This window comes from Cnephaeus nilssonii (genome assembly GCF_951640355.1).
Source record: "Cnephaeus nilssonii genome assembly, chromosome: 7".
NCBI lineage: Eukaryota > Metazoa > Chordata > Mammalia > Chiroptera > Vespertilionidae > Cnephaeus > Cnephaeus nilssonii.
In genome coordinates this window covers 77,297,888-77,319,743 of record NC_137078.1, presented here as the reverse complement: position 1 = coordinate 77,319,743, position 21,856 = coordinate 77,297,888, and the positions used below count along the sequence as shown (strand labels likewise).

The window sequence follows — 21,856 nt, the reverse complement described above, 5'->3', positions numbered from 1 at the left end:
TTGGCAGCGACCCATAGCCTTCAAAAGGAAGATTTTAGAATAACATTTTAGAGTCACAACTTCCTCATGACGTTTGTACAATCATGCTCAACCATAGAATCAGGAAACCATTTTCTGAAAATAAACCCTTCCGAGGACCCGAACTCTTTTTCCTTAAAAAAAAAAAAAAAAATTAAAAAAAAATTTTTTTTTGCCCGAAGAACAATCTTTCTTGTTTTTATCAAAAGCGTCTTTATTATTTTTGTTTAAGCAATTAAAACAGTAAAGTAGAAATGAAAGTTACTTAGCAATTCCCGGGCGATGATCATAACAGCTTGATGGATTAGAGATCTGAACTTTTAAATGGGATAGATTTTATGTTTAATTGACTGCTTTATTGCCATCTCTCACTGCTGGTTTGCTTTACCTACATTCTGTGTTGTTCCTGAATTGTATCACCCATGATGGCTATGAAAACCTTTTTTTCTTGAGCATTATAGCCTTTTTCCTCTGCAAATTTCTTCTCTCATTTTACATTCTGCATGAATCTTTAAATTTGAAAATTTAATTTTTCTATATCTGTCAATGTTTGGGTTATATCTTGATCTCTTCTTTTAATCCAGAATACTCAAAGAGGCATTAATATGAATAGCATTCGTTTCTCTGACCTAATAGCTCTTTGGATAGCTTCATTAGTTCAGAGTCTTGTCCACCTAGAGAAGATAATTTGCATAAAGGAAGCACACGATATGTAGTATCTAAATTGGGAGTGGGTTTTGAACATCTCTCTGTCTTACTTAAATAATACGCCTATTTCAGTAACTACTTTTCTATAGTGTTTTCTTTACTCAGTTATGCTTTCATGTAGTGCCTTTTAAGGAGGGTTTTGTAAGATGCACAACAATAAATAGAAAAGCCTTTTGTTGTAAAACCATTGTAGAAGATACTGTCCATTATATTATTTGATATCTGTTCCTTGTTGTGCCGCGCCAGCACAGCCAAGGGTTCGGCGAGCCTGAGGGAGGTGGTGAAGGATGGAGAAATGATAGACAAAGAGAAAAAGCTGGGTCTAGGTGGATCTTTCTGTGCCTGGCTGAGGCCACAGAACAGATCCAGACTGCAAAGCTGAGGCTTTATTTATAATCAGGGACAAACAAGGTAATCTACAATGTTGTTGTAAGTTTCACTTGTTTTGGCAGCACTTGCTGCCCTTCCCACAGCCCACTAGCTACTCAGGAAATATCTAGGGAGCAGTTACAAGATCAAGCTTAATTATGCTTAGAGGACTGTGCCCTCCAAGCTGGGACTTGATTGCGACTTTGCCAGCAGGTCAGTCCGAGGCTTACCCTATAACCACTTACTACACCTTGTATTATGTCCCATGGGCTGAAAGGATCTTTTAGCATTTGGTTTAACAAGAAAATTTGACTTTTTTGAAGACCTGCTATGTTTGTATCTGTTATTCCTCAAATTTCCCTTAATTTGGCTGCTTGGACCAAATTTAATTTCTAGCCACAATATCTGTTAATACTCATGGTTAGCATATTTGGTTCCTTGTATGCTAACCATGAGTATTAACAGATATTGTGGCTAGTAATTTGTTTGCATGAATTTGTTTTCTGTATTATAGGATATATGTTATACCTGAAATGGATGGTATCATTTGTGGTTTATATATGCAAGCTGAAGTATGATAACCCTGATTTTAATCTTACCTAGTCAGCTAGCTTCAGATTCTCTTGTTGTTCTTTTATTTTTCTGCATCAGTTGTTTTAGTAGGCAATGTGTTTGATCAAATACATTATTTGTGTATGTATAAAGCAAATTCAACAGGCTTATGTGACAACATTATAAACCATTCAATGTTTGATCATAAGTGACTATTGTAATAAATAATGAGTTGGTTTGACAGTTTTATTAAAGTGTTTTCTTCAAAATATTTCAGAGACGGATATATAAAACAACAACTCATGTACCAATGGAGTTAGGACAGATCATAGATTCAGAAACGTTTGAGAAATCTCGACTGTATCAGCTGGATAAAAGTACCTTCAGCTTCTGGTCAGGACTCTATTCAGAGATGGAAGGCACTGTGAGTAATTTACTTCTTGAAGAGACTATCAAATTGTTTAATACTTTTTAACAAATATATTTTTATTGATTTCAGAGAAGGGAGAGAGAGAGACAGAGAGAGAGAGAGAAAGAAATGTCAGTGATGAGAGTGAATCATTGATTGACTGCCTCCTGCACATCCCAACTGGGGATCGAGCCCACAACCTGGGCGTGTGCCGTGACCAGGAATCGAACGGTGACCTCCTGGTTCATAGGTCGACGTTCAACCACTGAGCCATGCTGGCTGGGCTGTTTAATACTTTGTAATGTTTGTTTTCCTTTTTATATTTTTGTAATATAAATATATCTACAAATCTCAGAATGCTTTTCTGACCTTTGTTAGTGATAGAATAGGTGTGAAGCAAAAGAGGCAGGAATGTAGCTGTTATGATTTCACTTATATGTAGAGTCTAATGAACAAAATAAACTAACAAACAAAATAGAAACAGACTCATAGGTACTTGTAGAGAACAGACTGACAGCTGTCAGAGGGGAAGGGGTTTGTGGTGCTGGGTAGTAGCTTGATTGTTACAGTTGGTGACATGGGAGTGGTTCAGTTTGCTAGGAGATGATAGAGCCAGGGAGAGTACAAACAGAATGAGAGCTCTAATCTGCTGTGGCTCAAGCTAGAAGTAGTACTGATGGGCGAAAGGTGGGAACAGTAATAGTCATTGTAATAGTTGTATGGGTAGTGATTTTTCACTTCGTATATTGTTTTTATATTTATTGTTTTGTTTGATGTTTACAACAGTCTCTGTGGTAGAAAGTATAGGCATTATTCCCTTTTTATGGCTGAGAAAGTGAAGGCTCAGAGAAATTAAATGGCTTGCCTATTTAATGGCTAGGTGACACTAGTAAATGGGAGAATGGGTTTCAAACTCTGCTCTTCTGAGTCTTTAAAACTACATTGAAGAAACCATTCTTGAAACTCTAGGGACTGCAGCATGAATGTGCTATTTCTCCTTGGGGAATTAGCAGCTACATTTGCCATTAGATATGAAGCATTTTGTGTTACTTTGAAATCCTGTTCTGTTTGAAAACAAGTTCATTAATTCCTGTTTTGTGTTGATTAAAATCAATAGGCTTATATGCTTTGATCACAAAGAACAAGTACAAAGATTAACTTAGACTTTTTTCTTGCCTTGGTATTTTTTACCTGAGGGAACATGAGCAGAGGCCTGTGTGCCCACAGGTGCCACTGTTCACACATATGTGACAGCCCCAGAGAGAAAATGTCCAGCCTTTCTGAGACAGACTGTCCTAACTTCTCATAGATGTCAATAAAGAGCCCGCTCAAGAAATGGAATGGCTGAGGAGTAGCGTAGGGCAGAGTAGAAAAGTTCCAATTGTTGCTTCTTTAATTTCTGCGTGTTTCTGGGTGAGTTTTAGCCTCTTTGAGCCTCATTTTCCTCCTCTTTAAGATGAGAAGTAGGTAGATATTAAACCATGTCGCACGTGGTTTATGGCAAGGACTAAGGAAGATAATGTAAGTGAAGCACTTAGTACAGTGCTTAACACAGCAATTACTTAGTCATTGCGTTTCTTGAGGCAAATTACTTGAACCTCTCTGAGTTTCAGTTGTCTCGTCTATAAAACAGAAATGACTATGCTCTTGCCCTGCCTGCTTTACAAGGGCACACAAGACTTCAGTGAAATAATTATAAAAGCACTGGACTTATTATTGCTGAGATCATTAGTTCTTTTTATAGGCTATCCCAGGAGCATGCTCAGGGAGAGTATCAATATAGAGAAAGTTTACTGTTCACTGTACTTTGTTTTTCATTCCACAAAGGATACTAAACAAGGTTGCAACAGCAGTACCCAAGTGCATTCATAGATGCATTCAAAGTTCATATTAAAGCTACCCTTGGTACTTACTTAAAAGCTGGACTTTTAATTTTAAGTGTTTCAGCCCTTCACCAAAGACATTATAAATCCTTAATTCTGTATTATTTATTAGTATTGAGAATAGGATGAAAGAAATTCATCCCAAGTCGATTAGTTCAACAAGTGGAGCATATACCATGCCTTGATGCCAAAGCATGTCTTTGGGGAAAATAGGGTTTACACCTATGATTGAGTTAGTTATTGTCAAGTGGAAATAGCTGGACATAGAACTAAGGGAGCCTTTAAAAGCAACTTATTAAAACAGTGTTTTTCAAATTTGGGTGTACATCAGATTTATCTGGAGACCGCTGGGCCCCATTTCCAGTTTCTGATTCAGTAGTTCTGGTGTGGAGCCTGAGAATTTGCATTTCTAACATATTCCCAAGTGATGCTGCTATCCAGAGGTCATATTTGAGATCACTGGTATTAAACCAACCCAGTATACTGGTAAAAATCTAAAAGATGGATAGCATCAACTGTGAGTGAGATTGTGGGGAAACAGGAACACTCAGGTAATGCTGACGGGAGCATAATTTGATATAAATACTTTAGAGAACAAGCTGAATAAAGTTAAAACTCACCAAGGATGGATCTAAAAAAATGTAGAGTGTAAAAGGCAGGTTGTACCATATGATGTCATTTATATACATTCTTAAAAAGCATGTATAAACCACGGTATTATTTATGGATTTGTAGATCAAAATGCAAAGTAGATTGGGAGGATACCCATGAACTATATTATAGTGCCTCAAACCCTCAAAGCACAAGGAACTGGTGGGATATTGTGCTTCTCACCAAAAAGTGTGATTGACCATTGTATTCCTGAGACTCCACAGGAAGAAACAATAAATTGATTCCTCTTGACCAAATGAGTTTCATAAACTTGTATCTGTTGTGGGAAATCGTGTTTCTTCAGCATGTATTCTCAGATTTTAAGAGCTTCCTCACTCAAATGTCCAAGTGATTTGGTGAATATCTGTGTTCACTTTATCTGCCCAAGACAAAGGGTGTGCTGAGAAAGGGGCCTCCTATGAAACCCTGACTCCTACCTCAGGATTCACCTTCTCCTTACCTGGAGAAGGCACAGAGTCCATTCTGTCCCAATTTGATAAGTGGACAGGACTCTCCACTTATACCAATACTAATACTTTGTCCTGGCTGAAGAGGTGATTTTATTTATTTATTTATTTATTTATTTTTTTAGGAAAAGCCAGTTATGGAGCCATAAAGCCTGATTCAGTCCATTTCTGTCACTCAGTAGCTGTGGGATTTTGGACAAGTTACTTAGCCTTTCTAATCTTGTTTCCTGATTCAGAAAGCCGTTGTTATGGTCTTTTGGCAAAAGTTTTTTTCTTTTTCTTTAAACAGCTTTATTGAGATACTAGAGGCCCAATGCACGAAATTCATGCAAGAGTAGGCATTTGCAGCCGTGGCGGCTGCCTGGATCCCTCCCTCGCAGCCACGTCCAGAAGGCAGCCACGTCCGGAGGGTCACCCAGAAAAATGTCCGGAAGGACGTCCAGTCTAATGAGCATATTACGCTTTTATTATTATAGATAATTCACATATTACACAATTCACCCATATAAAATGTACAAGCAAATACCTTTTAACAGTCTAAATTTAGTATCTCAATTGGTTTATATTCATCTAAATGCATATTTTATCCTAAATAAGACAGGTCCTTTTTTCTCTATACCATGATGGTTTCTAGTACTGCTCAAATGTGAGCAAGGTATGCTTTGTTTTATAGCTTATTCTTCTCTTTGGAGGAATCCCTTATCTCTGGAGACTTTCTGGACGGTTCTGTGGCTATGCTGGCTTTGGACCAGAATATGAGGTATGTACATCCTTTTCTTAGCTTCCTTGGCTCTGAAATGATACCTGTCCTTTGTATGCACATTTTGTAGGTGAACCACTCATTTAGTCTCAGACACAAGGGAGCTGAGTAATGTAGTCTCTGGTTAGGCAGCTGCTTCTCAGGAACAACTCTGCAGTGAATGGGAAAGCATGTGTTTTGTTGAGCCCACACTAAGCAAGTACTCTGTGCCACATAACTTAGCAGATACTTCAGACAAAGACAGAGTGTGTATCTCTTACAGTCTCCATTGAGCTGCTTGGTTTGTCTACCCACTCTTCCAGGAACTCCAGTTGAAGGCAAAGCCTTACACCTGAGACTGCCCACCTGTAAGGATGTTGAGACACTGCTTCCTGACTTTTCCTTAGAAATTGCCCAGTCTATTCCCTCCCTCCTGATTCCTTTTTGAAATGATGGGTCTCTTCCACATACGTATATAGGTACCGTGGGCTTTAATTCAGCTCATCTGATGTCCCTTTTCTAAAGCAGCCAAATTCCCTTAAGATCCCTTCTTTTTAAATATATTTTTATTGATTTCAGGAAGAAAGGGAGAGGGAGAGAGATAGCAACATTAGTGATGAGAGAGAATCACTGATTGGCTGCCTCTTGCAGGCCCCCCACTGGGGATCGAGCCCACAACCCTGGCACGTGCCCTGACCAGAATCCAGCCACGATCTCCCAGTTCATAGGTCAACGCTCAACCACTGAACCACACTGGCTAGGATATTTTCTTTTTTAATATATTTTATTGATATTTTTATAGAGAGGAAGGGAGAGGGAGAGAGAGTTAGAAACATCAATGAGAGAGAAATATCAATCAGCTGCCTCCTGCACACCCCCCACTGGGGATGTGCCCGCAACCAAGGTACCTGCCCTTGACTGGAATCAAACCTGGGACCCTTGAGTCCGCAGGCCGACGCTCTATCCACTGAGCTAAACCAGCTAGGGCTATTCTTCTCTTTATAAAGGCACTTACCCCTATTGCAGTAATTTTGTTTGTTTGTTTTCTTTTTATTGCCCTGGCAAGAATTTTAAGTTTTAAGGAGACAGAGACCTTATATATACAGGTGTGGGCAAAAGTAGGTTTACAATTGTGAGTACATTAAACAGTTTATTTTTTATAATTATTTATTAATTATAATTATTGTATTATTTATTTGTTTTACAATTGTAAACCTACTTTTGCGCACCCCTGTATTGTTCATTGCTATGTCACTAGTGCCTAGAGCAGTGCCAGTCACAGAGTAGGTACTCCATAAATATTTGTTGAATGAATGAACACAGTCTATATACATATTCTGAGATATTATTTTTGGATTTAACATGTTTTGGAGATCTCTTCCTGTCCATATATATAGATCTTTGTCCTGTGTGTGTGTATTTTTTAATTTTAATCTTCACTGGAGGATATACTTTTACTAATTTGAAAGAGAGAGAGAGAGAGAAACATTGATCGGTTGCTTCCCACACTTGCCCCAAATGGGGATCAAACCTCTAACCAATAGAGCCACCCCTCCAGGGTGATCTTTGTTCTCTTTAATGGCTCTGTAGTATTGTTGTCCATTCTTTGCACAGTTCTGGTATACACAAATTTCAATTATACAGTTTAGTTAAATAACACCAGTACCTTGAAAACATGGTTTAAATTTCAGTTGCCATAGTATATTATATGAGTAATCACATACAGTACAAACTTCCTTGCTAGCTCTTTAGTCCACCACAGGTCACTTGCAAATAACAGATTCTCATTGTCATCAGTGACTAATCACCTCCCTTTTTTCAAAGTATGTCAGTGATTGGTCATTGCACATCTGTTATTCAATTATTCTGAGTACGCATTGTATTGCCTCCTGACATTTTTCAAAAATGGATAGAATATCCACCTGACATTTTTAAAAAATGGATAATTGAAAAGGAATTGGCCAACAAAGATAAAAGTGTAGCAAATAAATGAAAAATGGTAACACAGAAGTGAAGTTCAATTCTGACCTACGGGGAGTTATAGAAGAAATAGCTGGCCCTGGGAATGCTGCCCCTGCTATCATTAGACAGATTTAGATCTGCAGCCAGAGGAACTTAGTGAAGGTGACCTTATTGGTATAAATGAGGAAAGTGGCTTTGACGAAAAGGACGATGTCCCAGAGTTGGTGTTACTGGCAAAAACTGCCACGTTAAAGGGCCTCAGTGATATTTTATGACATTGAAAGCTCAAAGAGTAAAATGTTAAAATGTTTGAAGCTGAGCCGAAGCCGGTTTGGATAGAGCATCGGCCTGCGGACTGAAGGGTCCCAGGTTTGATTCTGGTCAAGGGCATGTACCTTGGTTGCGGGCACATCCCCAGCAGGGGGTGTGCAGGAGGCAGCTGATCGATGTTTCTCTCTCATCGATATTTCTGGCTCTCTATCCCTCTCTCTTCCTCTCTGTAGAAAATCAATAAAATATATATTTTTTTAAAAAAAATGTTTGAAGCTGATGTAAACTTTGAGAGGAGTATAACAATTTACCAAGACAGAGAAAAGGTGCCATTTCCATACTGTAAGTTACACAACAAGAAGGCGAGCATTGTTCAAACTACTCTTAAGTTTTTTACAAAGAAATAAAACACTAATTCTTTTTTTAAAATATGGTTTTATTGATTTTTTTTAAGAGAGAGGGATAAAGAGATAGAAACATGATCAGCTGCCTCCTACACACCCCCTGCAGTGGATCAAGCCCCCAACCCGGGCATGTGCCCTGACCGGGAATCAAACCAGTGACCTCTTGGTTCATGGGTCGCCGCTCAACCAATGAGCCACTCTGGCCAGGCAAACACTAATTAATTCTTAATGTTTCTAATGGTTTCAGTTATAGTATACTAGCCCAGCCATTGAGCCTCAGTAGTTAAGCATTGACCTATGAATCAGAAAATCATGGTTCAATTCCAGATCTGGCCACATGCCTGAGTTTCGGACTTGATCCCCAGTAGGGGGCATGAGGAAGCAGCCAATCAGTGATTCTCACTGATGTTTCTATCTTCCTCTCTCCCTTCCTTTCTGAAATAAAAAATCTATTTTAAATAAATAATAGTATACTAAATAAATATTAGTTTGATTATTTTTTCATATCCTTACATATTTAGAACTGACAGTAGGAGATAGCCAAAAATTGTAAAGCTCACAAAATAATCATCATTTTTTATATTGATTATTAAGAGAGAATGGGGGATGTTTCAGAAGATTATAGACAAGCAAATGTCTTGATTTACAAGTCTTTTTTTTTTAATTCTTTATTGTTGAAAGTTTTACATATGTCTCCTTTTTCCCCCATTAACCTCTTCCCGCCTGCTCCGCCTCCCCCCCCCCCCAGCAAATGCCCCCACCTCCCTATTGTCTGTGTCCATTGGTCATGCTCATATGCATGGATACAACTCCTTTGGTTGATCTCTTATCCCACACCCCTACTTTCCCCTGCCTTCCCTCTAAGGTTTGATGGTCTGTTCGATACTTCTGTGTCTCTGACTCTATTTTTGTTCATCAGTTTATGTTGTTCATTATACTCTACAAATGAGTGAGATCATGTGATATTTATCTTTCTCCGACTGGCTTATTTCACTTAGCATAATGCTCTTCAGGTCCATCCATGCTGTTGCAAATGGTAAGAATTCCTTCTTTTTTACAGCAGCATAATATTCCATTGTGTACTAGTAGATGTACCACAGTTTTCTAACCCACTCATCTGCTGATGGGCACTTAGGCTGTTTCCAAATCTTAGCTATTGTAAATTGTGCTGCTATGAACATAGGGGTGCATATATTCTTTCTGATTGGTGTTTCTGAGTTCTTGGACTATATTTCTAGCAGTGGGATTACTAGGTCAAATGGGAGTTCCATTTTTAATTTTTTGAGGAAACTCCATACTGTTTTCCACAGTGGCTGCACCAGCCTGCATTCCCACCAGCAGTGCACAAGGATTTCTTTTTCTCCACATCCTCGCCAATACTTGTTGTTTGTTGATTTGTTGATGATAGCCGTTCTGACAGGTGTGAGATGGTACCTCATTGTCGTTTTGATTTGCATCTCTCGGATGACTAGTGACTTCGAGCATGTTTTCATATGTCTCTTGGCCTTCTGTGCGTCCACTTTCTAAAAGTGTCTATTTAGGTCCTTTGCCCATTTTTTGATTGGATTGTTTATTTTCCTTTTGTTAAGATGTATGAGTTCCCTATAAACTTTGGATATTAAACCCTTATTGAATGTAACATTGGCAAATATGTTCTCCCATGCGTTGGGCTCTCTTGTTTTGTTGATGGTTTCTTTTGCAGGGCAGAAGTTCTTTATTTTGATGCAGTCCCATTTGTTTATTTTCTCCTTAGTTTCTATTGTCCTAGGAGATGTGTCGGTAAAGATATGGCTATGACATATGTAAGATATTTTGCTGCCTATGGGATTTCCAAATCTTTTAACTGTTTATATGCCTTTAGTTAACTTTCATACAGTGCCTGTGTAATAAAAGAGGAATTGTTTTTTTGCCTCCTTCTCTAAGAAGTAAACTTTGAGGGTATAGATGATGTTTCAGAGCTTGTATTAGCCATAGAATCAAGCACATTGCTTGAGATCTAGTAGGTACTCAGCAATTGCTTATCAATTTGTTCACTAAGAATTCATTTTAAGAATGAATTAATATTACACTATAAAAACTGCTGTGTTTTTGTTTTTGTTTTCCTTCTTGTGTTTAGATCACTCAGTCTTTGGTGTTTCTGCTGATGGCTACACTTTTCAGTGCATTGACTGGTTTGCCATGGAGTCTTTATAATACTTTTGTGATAGAAGAAAAACATGGTTTCAATCAACAGGTATAATAGAAAATGCAAGTGTTCTCCCTTAAATGTGAAGACCTTTTGTGCTCATAATTTACTGTTGTAGAGCATGAAATAGTTGAGAAAAAAGGGAACTGCATGTGGCAAAGATAGTAGTTTACAGTCTTGCCATAAGCTCTTCTAGCACTAATGTTTAGTGCTTTTCAGCTGACATTTAAATGAGTTTATTTTAAACTGTAGAATGCAAGACATTTAATTATTGTCTTGGGTTATCTAGTGTCATAATATAGTCTCACTGCCTTTTAATTTTTAAATTTACTTTCATAATGTGTCCTTTATATTCATTAATTAATTATTTAATAGCAGTTTCTCAGTTTCTTGTGATGATGTTTTCTTTTTTCAGACTTTGGGGTTCTTCATGAAAGATGCAATCAAAAAATTTATTGTGACTCAGTGCATTTTATTGCCTGTGTCTTCACTTCTGCTTTACATTATTAAAATTGGGGGTGACTATTTTTTTATTTACGCCTGGCTGTTCACATTAGTTGTTTCACTGGTGAGTAAAATCTTTGTTTCATATTTTTTACAGAGAACCTTGGTGGGATAATTATGGCATAGTCTTCATTAGCATGTAAACAGTTCTTAAGAAGCAGATAAAATATACATAAGTGCTCATAAATTCCCCTGTTGGTTTCTGCTTTTGGTTATAAAAATAGGAGAATTGACTCTGACAGATTTTCTTCTCCTTATGTTGACTTTTACAGATCTTAGAAGCTAGTTGTTACTTTTAATGATCCAGTTGTCAGGCAATTTTGGGCTATGCATTTATGAGTTGCCACCAGAATGGATGACACACTTTGGTAATTTAATGACTCTTGACTGAGCTCCATTGCCTAAAAATCATGGCTGTTTTGAAGAGAATAGATTGAAGAGGGACAAGAAGAAGAAAGTATAAATGTACCTGGTTTTTCTTTGCTTTCTACCTCTGCTTTTTCCTTCCTCCTTTCTCCCTTTTCCCTCTCTCCCTTCTCTGTTCCTTCCTCCTTCCTTTTCCCCCTTCTTCCTATCTTCCCTTCTGCTTTTCTCCCCATCACTTCTGCTCTCTCTTTCTTCTCCCTCCCTTTTTCTCTCATCCCCCTTCATTTTCCCTCAGTCACATCTTCTTTTCTTCTTCTCCTTCCCACATTCTAAACTGTTGCACAGCACAAACACTACAACACAATGAAAATTGTCTGTTGACAGCTCCTAGAAAATATCATCTGTCATCTCTTAACTCCACCAATGAGCAGCCTTATTTTAGTCTGAATTACTGTGATGCTCATTGCTTCACTTCCCACTGGTGGGATCAAGATTAGAAAATGGGCACTAGTTGGATTTACAAATATCTGTTGTATGGCAAGCGAAGTGAGAGGAAATGCTTCCAAAATACTTAAAGAAGTGCTGTTTAACCAGGTGTACAGTTGTGAACTGCAGGTAATTAATTTTGGCAAACCAACCAAATAACAGCACACAGTCAGGTGCTAGTAATTCTTTTTAGCAAAGACTTCAGATCTGTCGTGATTACTTTAAAAGGCAGCATTCCAACTTCTTATGGGTTTATGAAATCCCCAAGATAGTTTTTAATGGACCATTTGACTTTTCAGTTATTACCACTTTGAGACTATTCATTTTGATTTAATTCATCAAACTGATTGAGTTGAGCACTACTATTTGGTACGGTTTGGGACTGGGAATACCAGAACAAATAGATAAGGTTCCTGCTCTCAAGGTTAAGGTCACATAATTGTTTCAATGTAATTGAATCTGTATAATGAGTAGTTCTTTTTAAGAACATATTCATAGGTTGTTCTGACATTTACTTTTCAGGTGCTTGTCACAATCTATGCTGATTATATTGCCCCTTTATTTGACAAATTCACACCTCTACCTGAGGGAAAGCTTAAACAAGAAATTGAAATAATGGCAAAGAGTATTGATTTTCCTTTGACTAAGGTGTATGTTGTTGAAGGTAAGGCTACTGGGGGTAAGAAGATTTTATTTGACTGGTTTGTTTTATTTGAGTACTTTATTCTTAAAACTTTAATAAATGAACAAATCAGTTTGTTTAAAATTTTGTTATCTAAAGGTTAGAATTTTACAGTTTGACGTTTTAGGATTTATAGGAATTGATAATATAGTCCAGGGATAGAAACTGGGGGCTTGATGTCAAATCCTGTTCTTGCCTAAAGCTGTGTTTGGTTGGCTTTACAGTATTGTTTTTAATTTTGGGCCAAGGCCTTTATCACTCCCTTTAATAGCATGCATATTAGACTGACTTACGGACTTCTGTTACCTGCCTGACATCTAGTAATTAAGTAGGACTCTTGTATAGTCAAATTTCATTTAGCACTAGTTTTAGGCTCATAAACAAAGCCATTGTTATTGGCTTTGTCTCTTTCAACAAAACTTCCAGTGTTCTGGAAGACTCTGATTGTGAAAACCTGCAAATTACTAAAAACTGTCCTACCATTGGGTAGAGGTAAGCTATCTAGGAGCTTACTGAAGTCTCAAGGAAGCTTACAGAGATGTCAGTTAAAACTGTTGTGTGGTACCATGACTTTCAGAATCTTTAAATTAAAATCCATGTAAATGAACGAGACTGGTTTTGCCTCTGCTACTTACCAGCTATGGAATCTTGGACAGATCACTTCACTCTAGCTTTCAGTTTTGCTTCCTCTAAACCACGGTTTGGCAAACATTTTCTGTAATGCCATAGATAATAAAATATTTTAGGCTTTGCAGGCCCTATGTTCTTTGTTGAAGCTATTCAACTATGCCATTATAGTGCAAAACAGCATAGATTATATATAAATATGAGCATGGCTGTGTTCTATAAAACTTTATGTATAAAAATAAGTAGCAGATTAGATTGAGCCTGCAAGCCATAGTTTGTCCATCCATCATTTAAACTAAAAAGTCACCAATGAGAAGCAGTTATATTGGATAAATGAGTAGAAACTAAGAAGTACGTAATTTCAGGGCCAGGTGAGAACAGAGATGGTCACATCTGGAAAGAATGAATTAACAGCAATTAGGAGAGTATAGACGTCTCAGATATTTGGTAGCTTCTGAGGTTATACAGGTCAACTAAAGGTACAATTGGAACATTTCCATGGGGAAATGGTAGGAGAATAAGCCAATTCATATTACTTCTTTAGCCTCTGAGAATCACTACTCTTAATTAATATTAAACTAGTAGCACACTAATTAGTACAATAGGACAGTTTTTCGGGGTCTTTATTGAAGAAGCAACCTAAGTTGCTAATCACAAGTTATAATCAGATAACATTACATCACAGCTGATGATATGACAATAGAGGTACTTAGGTATGTAATATATGATTTTAGATGAAATAGGCCAGGCTTTATGTAGCGTTATAATATAAGCTGAGAGTTTATAGAAAATCAAGATTTGAGTAGGTGGAGGGGTAGAATTTCAGAGGGTAGCCTGGGGAGTTAATAGCCTTGGTTGAGTCCTAGCTCTATCACAGTTACCTGTGTGACTGGGCAACTTAACTTTGCTAAACAGACGTTTACTCATTGGTAATGTATGGTTTTATTGTTGTTAATAATGGTAACAGTCCTCAAAAATATTTTGAATGAGTGAATGTTGTTACTAACAATAACAACACATTATAGATTTGTAAATTAATAGGAATGTTGTAGTGAGAAGCCAAGATTCCTGCTCTCAGAAAATATCAGATAGCAAGTGCTATGCAGAGAATTAACCCGTGTGATGTGATGAAGAATGACTGAGTAGATACTTTAGAGTGGGTCATCAGGCAAGACCTCACTGAGTAAATGAATTTAAGCTGAGACCTGAAGAAAGGAGCCATGCATGCTGTAATCAATAGAAAGACCTTTCAGAGCTTTGAATCATCAAGACACAGAAAAAAGTCCAATGTGGCTGCCACATAGCAGGAGTGTTAGGACATGAAGTCTGAGACAGGCAAGAGTCAGACCCTGAGGCCTTTGTAAATCAGGGGAAGGAGCTTGGGTTTTATTTTAACTTCAGGGGGAAAAGCCATTGAAGGTTTTAGGCAGGAAAGTGACATGGTCTGGTTTGTATTTTTAAAATATCTTGGTTTGCTATGGAGAATAGATTGTAGGGGCGGCAAGAGTAGAAGCAGGGAGAGCCGTTAGGAGGTTGTTCTAGTAATCCAGTAGGAGAGAGTGGTAGCTTAGACTAGGGCAGTAGTGATTGATGGAGAGAAATGGATGCACTGGGGATGTGTTTTAGAGGTAGAGTTGATGGACTTTGCTAATAGATTATATGGAAAAGATGAAGGGGGAAGAGGAGACATCAAGGATAACAACCAAGATTTTTAGCCTGAGCAATTGGATAAATGATAGTTTACTGAGATTGGGAAAACTGGGGAACAGCAGGTTTATGAGAAATTAAGTTGGATGTGCTGTATATTGAGATATCTATTGAATATTGAATTAGAATTCTGCAGGCAGTAGTTAGTGGCAAACAGGTAGTAGAAACCAACTGGCTAATGTAAGCAGAAAAAAATTGCTTATTGAAACACTATTTGGTAGCTTATCACAAGGAAATTAAGTTTACCAAGCTTGGAAGGTGGGCTGTTCCATAGGGAGATGGGGAACTCGGAATTTCACTGCAGAACCAGTCTGGGAGGACACTGCTGTTGCCTCATTCTGTTGGATTCAGCAGTTTGCACCCCTAGTATCCCTGCCACTAGCACCTACAGAATTAGTTCCTCACTGCCCTGCTTCTAGTGCTAACTATACAGAGTCCCCAGTGGGTGCATTTGATTGACTGAGCCGGGGCACAGGGCTAGCTGTCAGGAATGCTGGGGAAGCAAGTATCTGTCTTCTTGTATTTCTTAAATGAGAAGCAGTCTCTCACAAGACTTAAATGGTTTGAATTCCCTTAACTTTGAACAGAGATTCCAGTCCTGGGCAGGGAAGAAATCACACATCCTATCTAATAAAGAGGGAATATGCTAATTGAGTGCCCTGCCCTCAAAGATGGCATCGCCCACAGCCAATAAGGAAGGAATATGCTAATTGACTGTCACACCTTCAAAGATGGCGGTGCTCAGTCCCCTCAGCCCCACCGGGGCCTTGCCACGCACCTGCTTCCGGAGTCCCCCAGTCTCCTCAGCCCTCCTAGGCAGCTGCCCGGCCACCCGAAGCTCAGGTAACCAGGGCCAGCCAAGGCTTGCGCTGCTGGCAGTGGCAGCAGCAGAGGTGTGATGGGGGCGTCGCCTTCCCCTGATTGCCGGGTCGCCTCCCGCCCCTGAGAGCTCCCAGACTGTGAGAGGGGGCAGGCCGGGCTAAGGGACCCCCCTCCAGTGCATGAATTTTCATGCACCGGGCCTCTAGTAAGAATATAAGCAACAAATATGCACTATAGACATCCATGGGGAGATGTAGAGATAGCAAATAGTCAGCTGGATGTATGAGTTTGGCGTTCTAGGGAGAGGTCAGGACCAGGAGCATTGATATGGAAGTATTTGGCATGTCGGTGGTGTTTAATGCCATGGATGAGGGCATTTAGAGAAGAGAGTGAGGCTCAGGTCAGAATTAGCAGGAAAGGAAGAGCCAGCATCAGACACAGGAGAGACCATTGAGATAGGAAGGAAAAGAGGAGAAACTGCTGGGGGTTTTTTGAAATAGGAAAAGAAAGTGTTTCAAGGAGGGAGTGGTCAACTGCAAATGCTGTTGAGAGGGTGATTAAGATCATAAACAAAAATGGCAATGCCTTACATTTGCATAGAACATTTTGATTTTTCGAGTTCTCAAATACATTGCTTCACACCTCAAGTGGCATCATTAATCCATTTAGTAAACAAGCACTATTGAATATATACTACATGCCGGGCACAGCGATACAAAAAGCTTATGGTCTAATGTAGGCGCTCTTAAACTTTAGTGAGTACTGTATAAGAATTCCCTGGAGAGTTTGTTAAAAGATAGATTGCTGGCCTCCATTCCCAGAGGTCTGACCTCATAGGTGTTTCTAGTATTTACTTTCTAACAAGCGCCCTGGGTGATTTTAGTGGAGGGGTTCCTTGGGCCATACTTTGAGACACTTGGACCAGTGGGAGATATTAAGATGTTTACTTTATTTATATGCCTATAATCTGCCTGCTTCTATAAATAACTTCAGGCAACATCTAAGAAATATTTTTAAATTAATTAAAAACAACAGAAGACAGAAATGAAAAGTATAAGACCTCAGAATGATACACGGCTTTCTAGATCCTAAGGTCCGAAGGCTGGCAAAATTGGACCACATATTTGGCAGTTAAACAAAAACTGAAAAATAATTAAGTAAATGCCACTATTTATCAATGCCTACTATATTCTAAACATACTGCCAAACGTACTGCTATATATAGAGAATATACTGTATTCTAAATATACTACTAGACATGCTTTACCTTAGAAATATGAGTAGATAAAAACTCACATTTCTATCCGGCTGGAGTGGCTCAGTGGTTGAACGTCGTCCCATGAACCAGGAGGTCACCGGGTTGATTCCCGGTCAGGGCACATGCCCCGGTGGCAGGCTCAGTCCCAGTAGGAGGTGTGTAAGAGGCAGCCAATCAGTGATTCTCTCTCATCATTGATGTTCCTATCTCTCCCTCTCTCTTCCTCTCTGAAATCAATTAAAAAATATTTTTAATTCACATTCCTGTGAGAGATCTCAAATTCTCAAGAGAAACAAATATTTTATAATTACTTTTTTAAAGTATGTAAATAATAATAGTTTATATGGGTCAGGCAGTATACTAATTGATCTACTTAGAATTTCTCATGTAATCCTTAACCTAATCCGATGGCTTGCATCATAAACAGGAAAATAAAGCTTAAAGAAATTTAAGAAAGTTTCTTACTCCACAGCTAATACATGGCAGATCCAAGATTTGAACCCAAAGTCTGCTCATAACCACTAAATTCACTGTAATTATAGAACATTTAGAAAATAAAAATACATAAATAAAGAAGAAAATAAAAATCAATCATATTTTGTTCAGCTACTGTTAGCCACTGTTAAAAATTTAGGTATTTTTTTCCAGTCTTTTAAAAAATAGCTTTAATTATTTTCTGAATATAGAAATGTGTATACTTACAAGCCTTGGAAAAGTGAGAAAAGGGGGGGAACAAAAATCCATAGTTCTAGAAGCCAGTGATAAACACTGCAGTGGTTTTTTTTTAACACTTCAGTATTTTGATATATTTCTTATTTTTTTCTTGATATATTTCTTAATAGGCTTTTGTTTATGCTTTTCTATTTACATTTTTTTTCATGACAATAATGGAACCTTATGTGCATAAAGTTTTAATCCTCATTATATTGGTGAACTTTTTCCTATCTTATTAACATTCTTCAAAAGTATAATTTTGCCATCTCATAGCTTTATTATAATTTAATCATTTCGCTGCTGCTGGATATTTAGGTTTTCCTTATTTACTTATTGCTCTACAGCCCTGATGAGCATACATCTCTGTTGGCAAGACTACAGGTAAACAGACACTCTCCACTGCTGGTGGTGATTTATGTTGATACAGTTTCTTCAGGTATTAAACAATTTGAAAATGTTAATGTCCTTTCCAGTAATTCAATTTCTAGGAGTCTCTCCAAAGGACCCCAGACTTTTTAATTATTTTCCGTGCTTTGAACTGTCTTTTCCTTAGGATCTAAACGCTCTTCCCACAGCAATGCTTATTTTTATGGCTTCTTCAAGAACAAGCGAATAGTTTTGTTTGACACTCTACTAGAAGAGTATTCTGTACTAAACAAAGACCTCCGGGAGGAGTCTGGCATGGAACCCCGCAATGATGGAGAAGGGGACAGTGAAGAAATAAAAGCTAAAGTTAAAGTGAGTTCTTCTTTTCCTAAGAGACTCTGGTTTAGTTTTTATAAACAGTTTCTGTGACAACTCTAGGTAACATCCACTTCTATGTAAGTGTTGAATTCAGGGAGACTATCAAATACAAACACCATGGCCCCTTTATAATTCTGGTATTTGGGAGAGATTCTCACTATTATACAACCTAACTACCTTGCAAGCTTTTGCAGAATGTACACATTAAAATTAGAAGCGTAAGATAGTAAAATTCTTATGATTATAAGCTATCTTTAAAACGGGCTTTATCTTTATTCCTGATATGTTTATGATCAAAGAAATCCCACAGGCAGGATAAAGAGGAGATAAACATCTCATTTTTAATTTCATTGAGACAATAATTATAGGTTCTGGCAACAGAGAGACTTGGATTTGAATCTTGGTTCTGTCATTTAGTAGCTGTGTGTCCTTGGGTACATTATGTAATTTGGTCAGTTTTCTTTTGTTTATTTAACAAATATTTATGAAATGTATACTCTGTGCTGAGATACTTTGCTTGGCACTTGGAATACAAACTTAAAGAGGCAAACCCTTGCTCTCAAAGAACTTATACAATCACAGTACAACATATTAATTGCCACAGTGAAGCTATGTATACTGGATGCAGTGAGAACACAAGAAAAGGCATTTCTTAAATCTGACCTGAGAGTCTGAGAAAGCTTTTTCTGAGTCCTTTCCTGGATGAGGTCAGCTGATGCTGACTAACAAAGTCTAAAGTGCTAAGACTAATGAGGGGCGGGGTGGGGGGCGAGGCGGGGTTGGAGACGATGATAAGAAACAACCCAAATGTAATCAGTAGTCACCAGTATTTGTAGGTGTGATGTTCTGTTGGCTTTGATATCATTCACAGATGATTTTGAATCTGTGTAATGCTGGGCAAGTATGTTAAGCTTTCTAAATTGTTGGTTTTGTGTGTTTTTTAATATATACGTTTTTATTTATTTCAGAGAGGAAGGGAAAGGGAGAGAGAGATAAAAACATCAATGATGAGAGAGAATCACTGATCAGCTGCCTCCTGCACGCCCCACACTGGGGATCAAACCCGCAACCCAGGCACGTGCCCTGACCGGGAATTGAACCATGACCTGCTGGTTCATAGGTCAATGCTCAACTGCTGAGCCATGCGGCCGGGCAAATCGTTGGTTTCTTAACTAAAAGATGATGCTACTGGGATTTCTCACTTCAGCACTGTTGACATTTGGGCCAGATAATTTTTTGTTGTGGGAAGATGTCTTGTGCATCATAGGATGTTTAGCAGAATCCCTGGCCTCTCCCCACTAGATGCCAGCATCAGCACCACGACCACCGCCTTGCCACCCCAATAGGTGTGACTACCAAAAATGTCTCTAGACATTGCCTGATATCCGTGGGGTTGGGGGCTTGCAGGGCAAGATCACTCTGAGTTGAGAGATACATGGCTAAAGATGCCTACCTTTTAGGGTCATGAAGATTAAATGAAATATACAGGATGGGTCAAAGGTAGGTTTACAGTTGTGAGTATGCAAAACACAGAATTTATTCTTGTATTGTTTATTAATTATTGTATTACTTTCTGTACAAACAACTATAAACCTACTTTTGCCCCACCCTATATTTGAAATAACTTGTAGTTCATTTTATATCATCTACATACCAGAAAATAATTACTATCATTCAAGCATCTGCTTTGGCCTAAAAAGTTGTTCTAGTAAAATGCCTAGCCTGTTATAAATATGTAGATGGGGAAAAAATTCTGTGAAGGGATTAAATAGCATTGGGAGAAGCTTAACTCATTTGATTGTATTTGTTTTTTTAAGTGTGGTTATCCAACTTGTTAGGATTTTGGAATAAAGACCACTTTGGTCTGACCAAGGGTCATAGGATTTTAAGCCAGGGAGAGATCTTAAGGTCATCTTGTCGATAGGAAAACTGGAGTCCAGAAAGGGTAACCCAGTGACAACACTGAGGAGTCATACAAATTCAGCAAAGCAACCAACTAAGAGGTATCCACATACAGAGTGGATTACATTATAGCCAAACCTAGACATAGATAGTGATTCACTCACTTTAAGCAATGTAATGAAATTAGGTCTTTAGTATCTATGAGAACAGTACTCTTTGGCTTAAAGTTTTAAAAAGATTGGTTAGTCCTTTGAAGCATGTTGAATGGAATTTGAATTATTTTCTGGCTTCTTGAAGAGCCTGCTTTATTTCATTGATAACTACAAATATTTTAGCATCTACGTATAAGTTACATGATGAAGGTATATTAGACATAGCCCTACCCTAAAGAACCTATAGTGAAGAAGACTAGATATGTACACAAATAGCCCATACTTTAAGGCAAAGTGTGGTAAATATCCTAAGTGGCCGAAATAGTGTGGCTTTTAGAAATTAAGAAGTTAATGCAGATTCTAATCATCAGACAGATTTCTTTTCTTTTTTTTTTTAATATATTTTATTGATTTTTTACAGAGAGGAAGAGAGAGGGATAGAGAGTTAGAAACATCGATGAGAGAGAAATATCGATCAGCTGCCTCTTGCACACCCCCTACTGGGGATGTGCCCGCAACCAAGGTACATGCCCTTGACTGGAATCGAACCTGGGACCTTTCAGTCCGCAGGCCAACGCTCTATCCACTGAGCCAAACCAGTCAGGGCCAGACAGATTTCTTAAAAGAGGATATTTGAACTAGACAGAATTTGACTTGAGGATGGGCCTTTTCACATTGAAAACATGGAATTAATAAAGCTATAGAGACCAAAAAACAACAACAACACACTACACAGTGGTTATTCTGAGACTGATGATTGAATGGATTCTCGTGGAATGAGATGAAAACGTAGGCCAGGACCAGTTTGTAAATACTCCTTCCTGAAGACATCAAGTGGTTATTTCCAGTGGCCTGAAAAGTTTAGAGTATAGAGGCCAAAGCTTGTTTTAGGAAGATTAAAATTTGGTGGCAGCATATAGGAGAGAGCAAAGACTGGAGGTGGGCAGGCTTCTCAAGGCCTATTGCATCAAGATAAACATGAGACAATGAGGGCCTGCACTAGAGTGAGAGGTCAGAATAAGTGGGAGAATAACAATAAAAGATGAATTTAAAGTAGTTGGTGATTGCTAATATGTGGAATGAAGGAGAAGGTCAAAGATGAACTCAACATTCATTAACTGTATTGCTTTCCAGTGTATGTCCCACTAGTGAGGTGATTTTAAGTAGTATATCAACATTGTGAGTTTGAATAGCTATATTTATTACTATACTAGAGGCCCGATGCATGAAATTTGAGCAAGGGGCTTGGCCTTCGCAGCCCCGGCTGCCTCATCC

The 21,856-nt window shown here is 38.3% G+C and overlaps 1 protein-coding gene across 1 annotated transcript in view; it reads left to right on the top strand.

Annotated features, from left to right (window-relative positions):
- ZMPSTE24 (zinc metallopeptidase STE24) overlaps window positions 1-21,856 on the top strand; it is a 38,095-nt gene that overhangs the window by 615 nt on the left and 15,624 nt on the right. Inside the window, exons 2-7 of the mRNA XM_079778111.1 lie at window positions 1,925-2,071; window positions 5,731-5,817; window positions 10,549-10,665; window positions 11,033-11,185; window positions 12,496-12,637; window positions 18,337-18,521. Of these exons, the coding sequence (XP_079634237.1) occupies window positions 1,925-2,071; window positions 5,731-5,817; window positions 10,549-10,665; window positions 11,033-11,185; window positions 12,496-12,637; window positions 18,337-18,521 (831 nt within the window). The remainder of the gene's footprint in view (window positions 1-1,924; window positions 2,072-5,730; window positions 5,818-10,548; window positions 10,666-11,032; window positions 11,186-12,495; window positions 12,638-18,336; window positions 18,522-21,856) is intronic.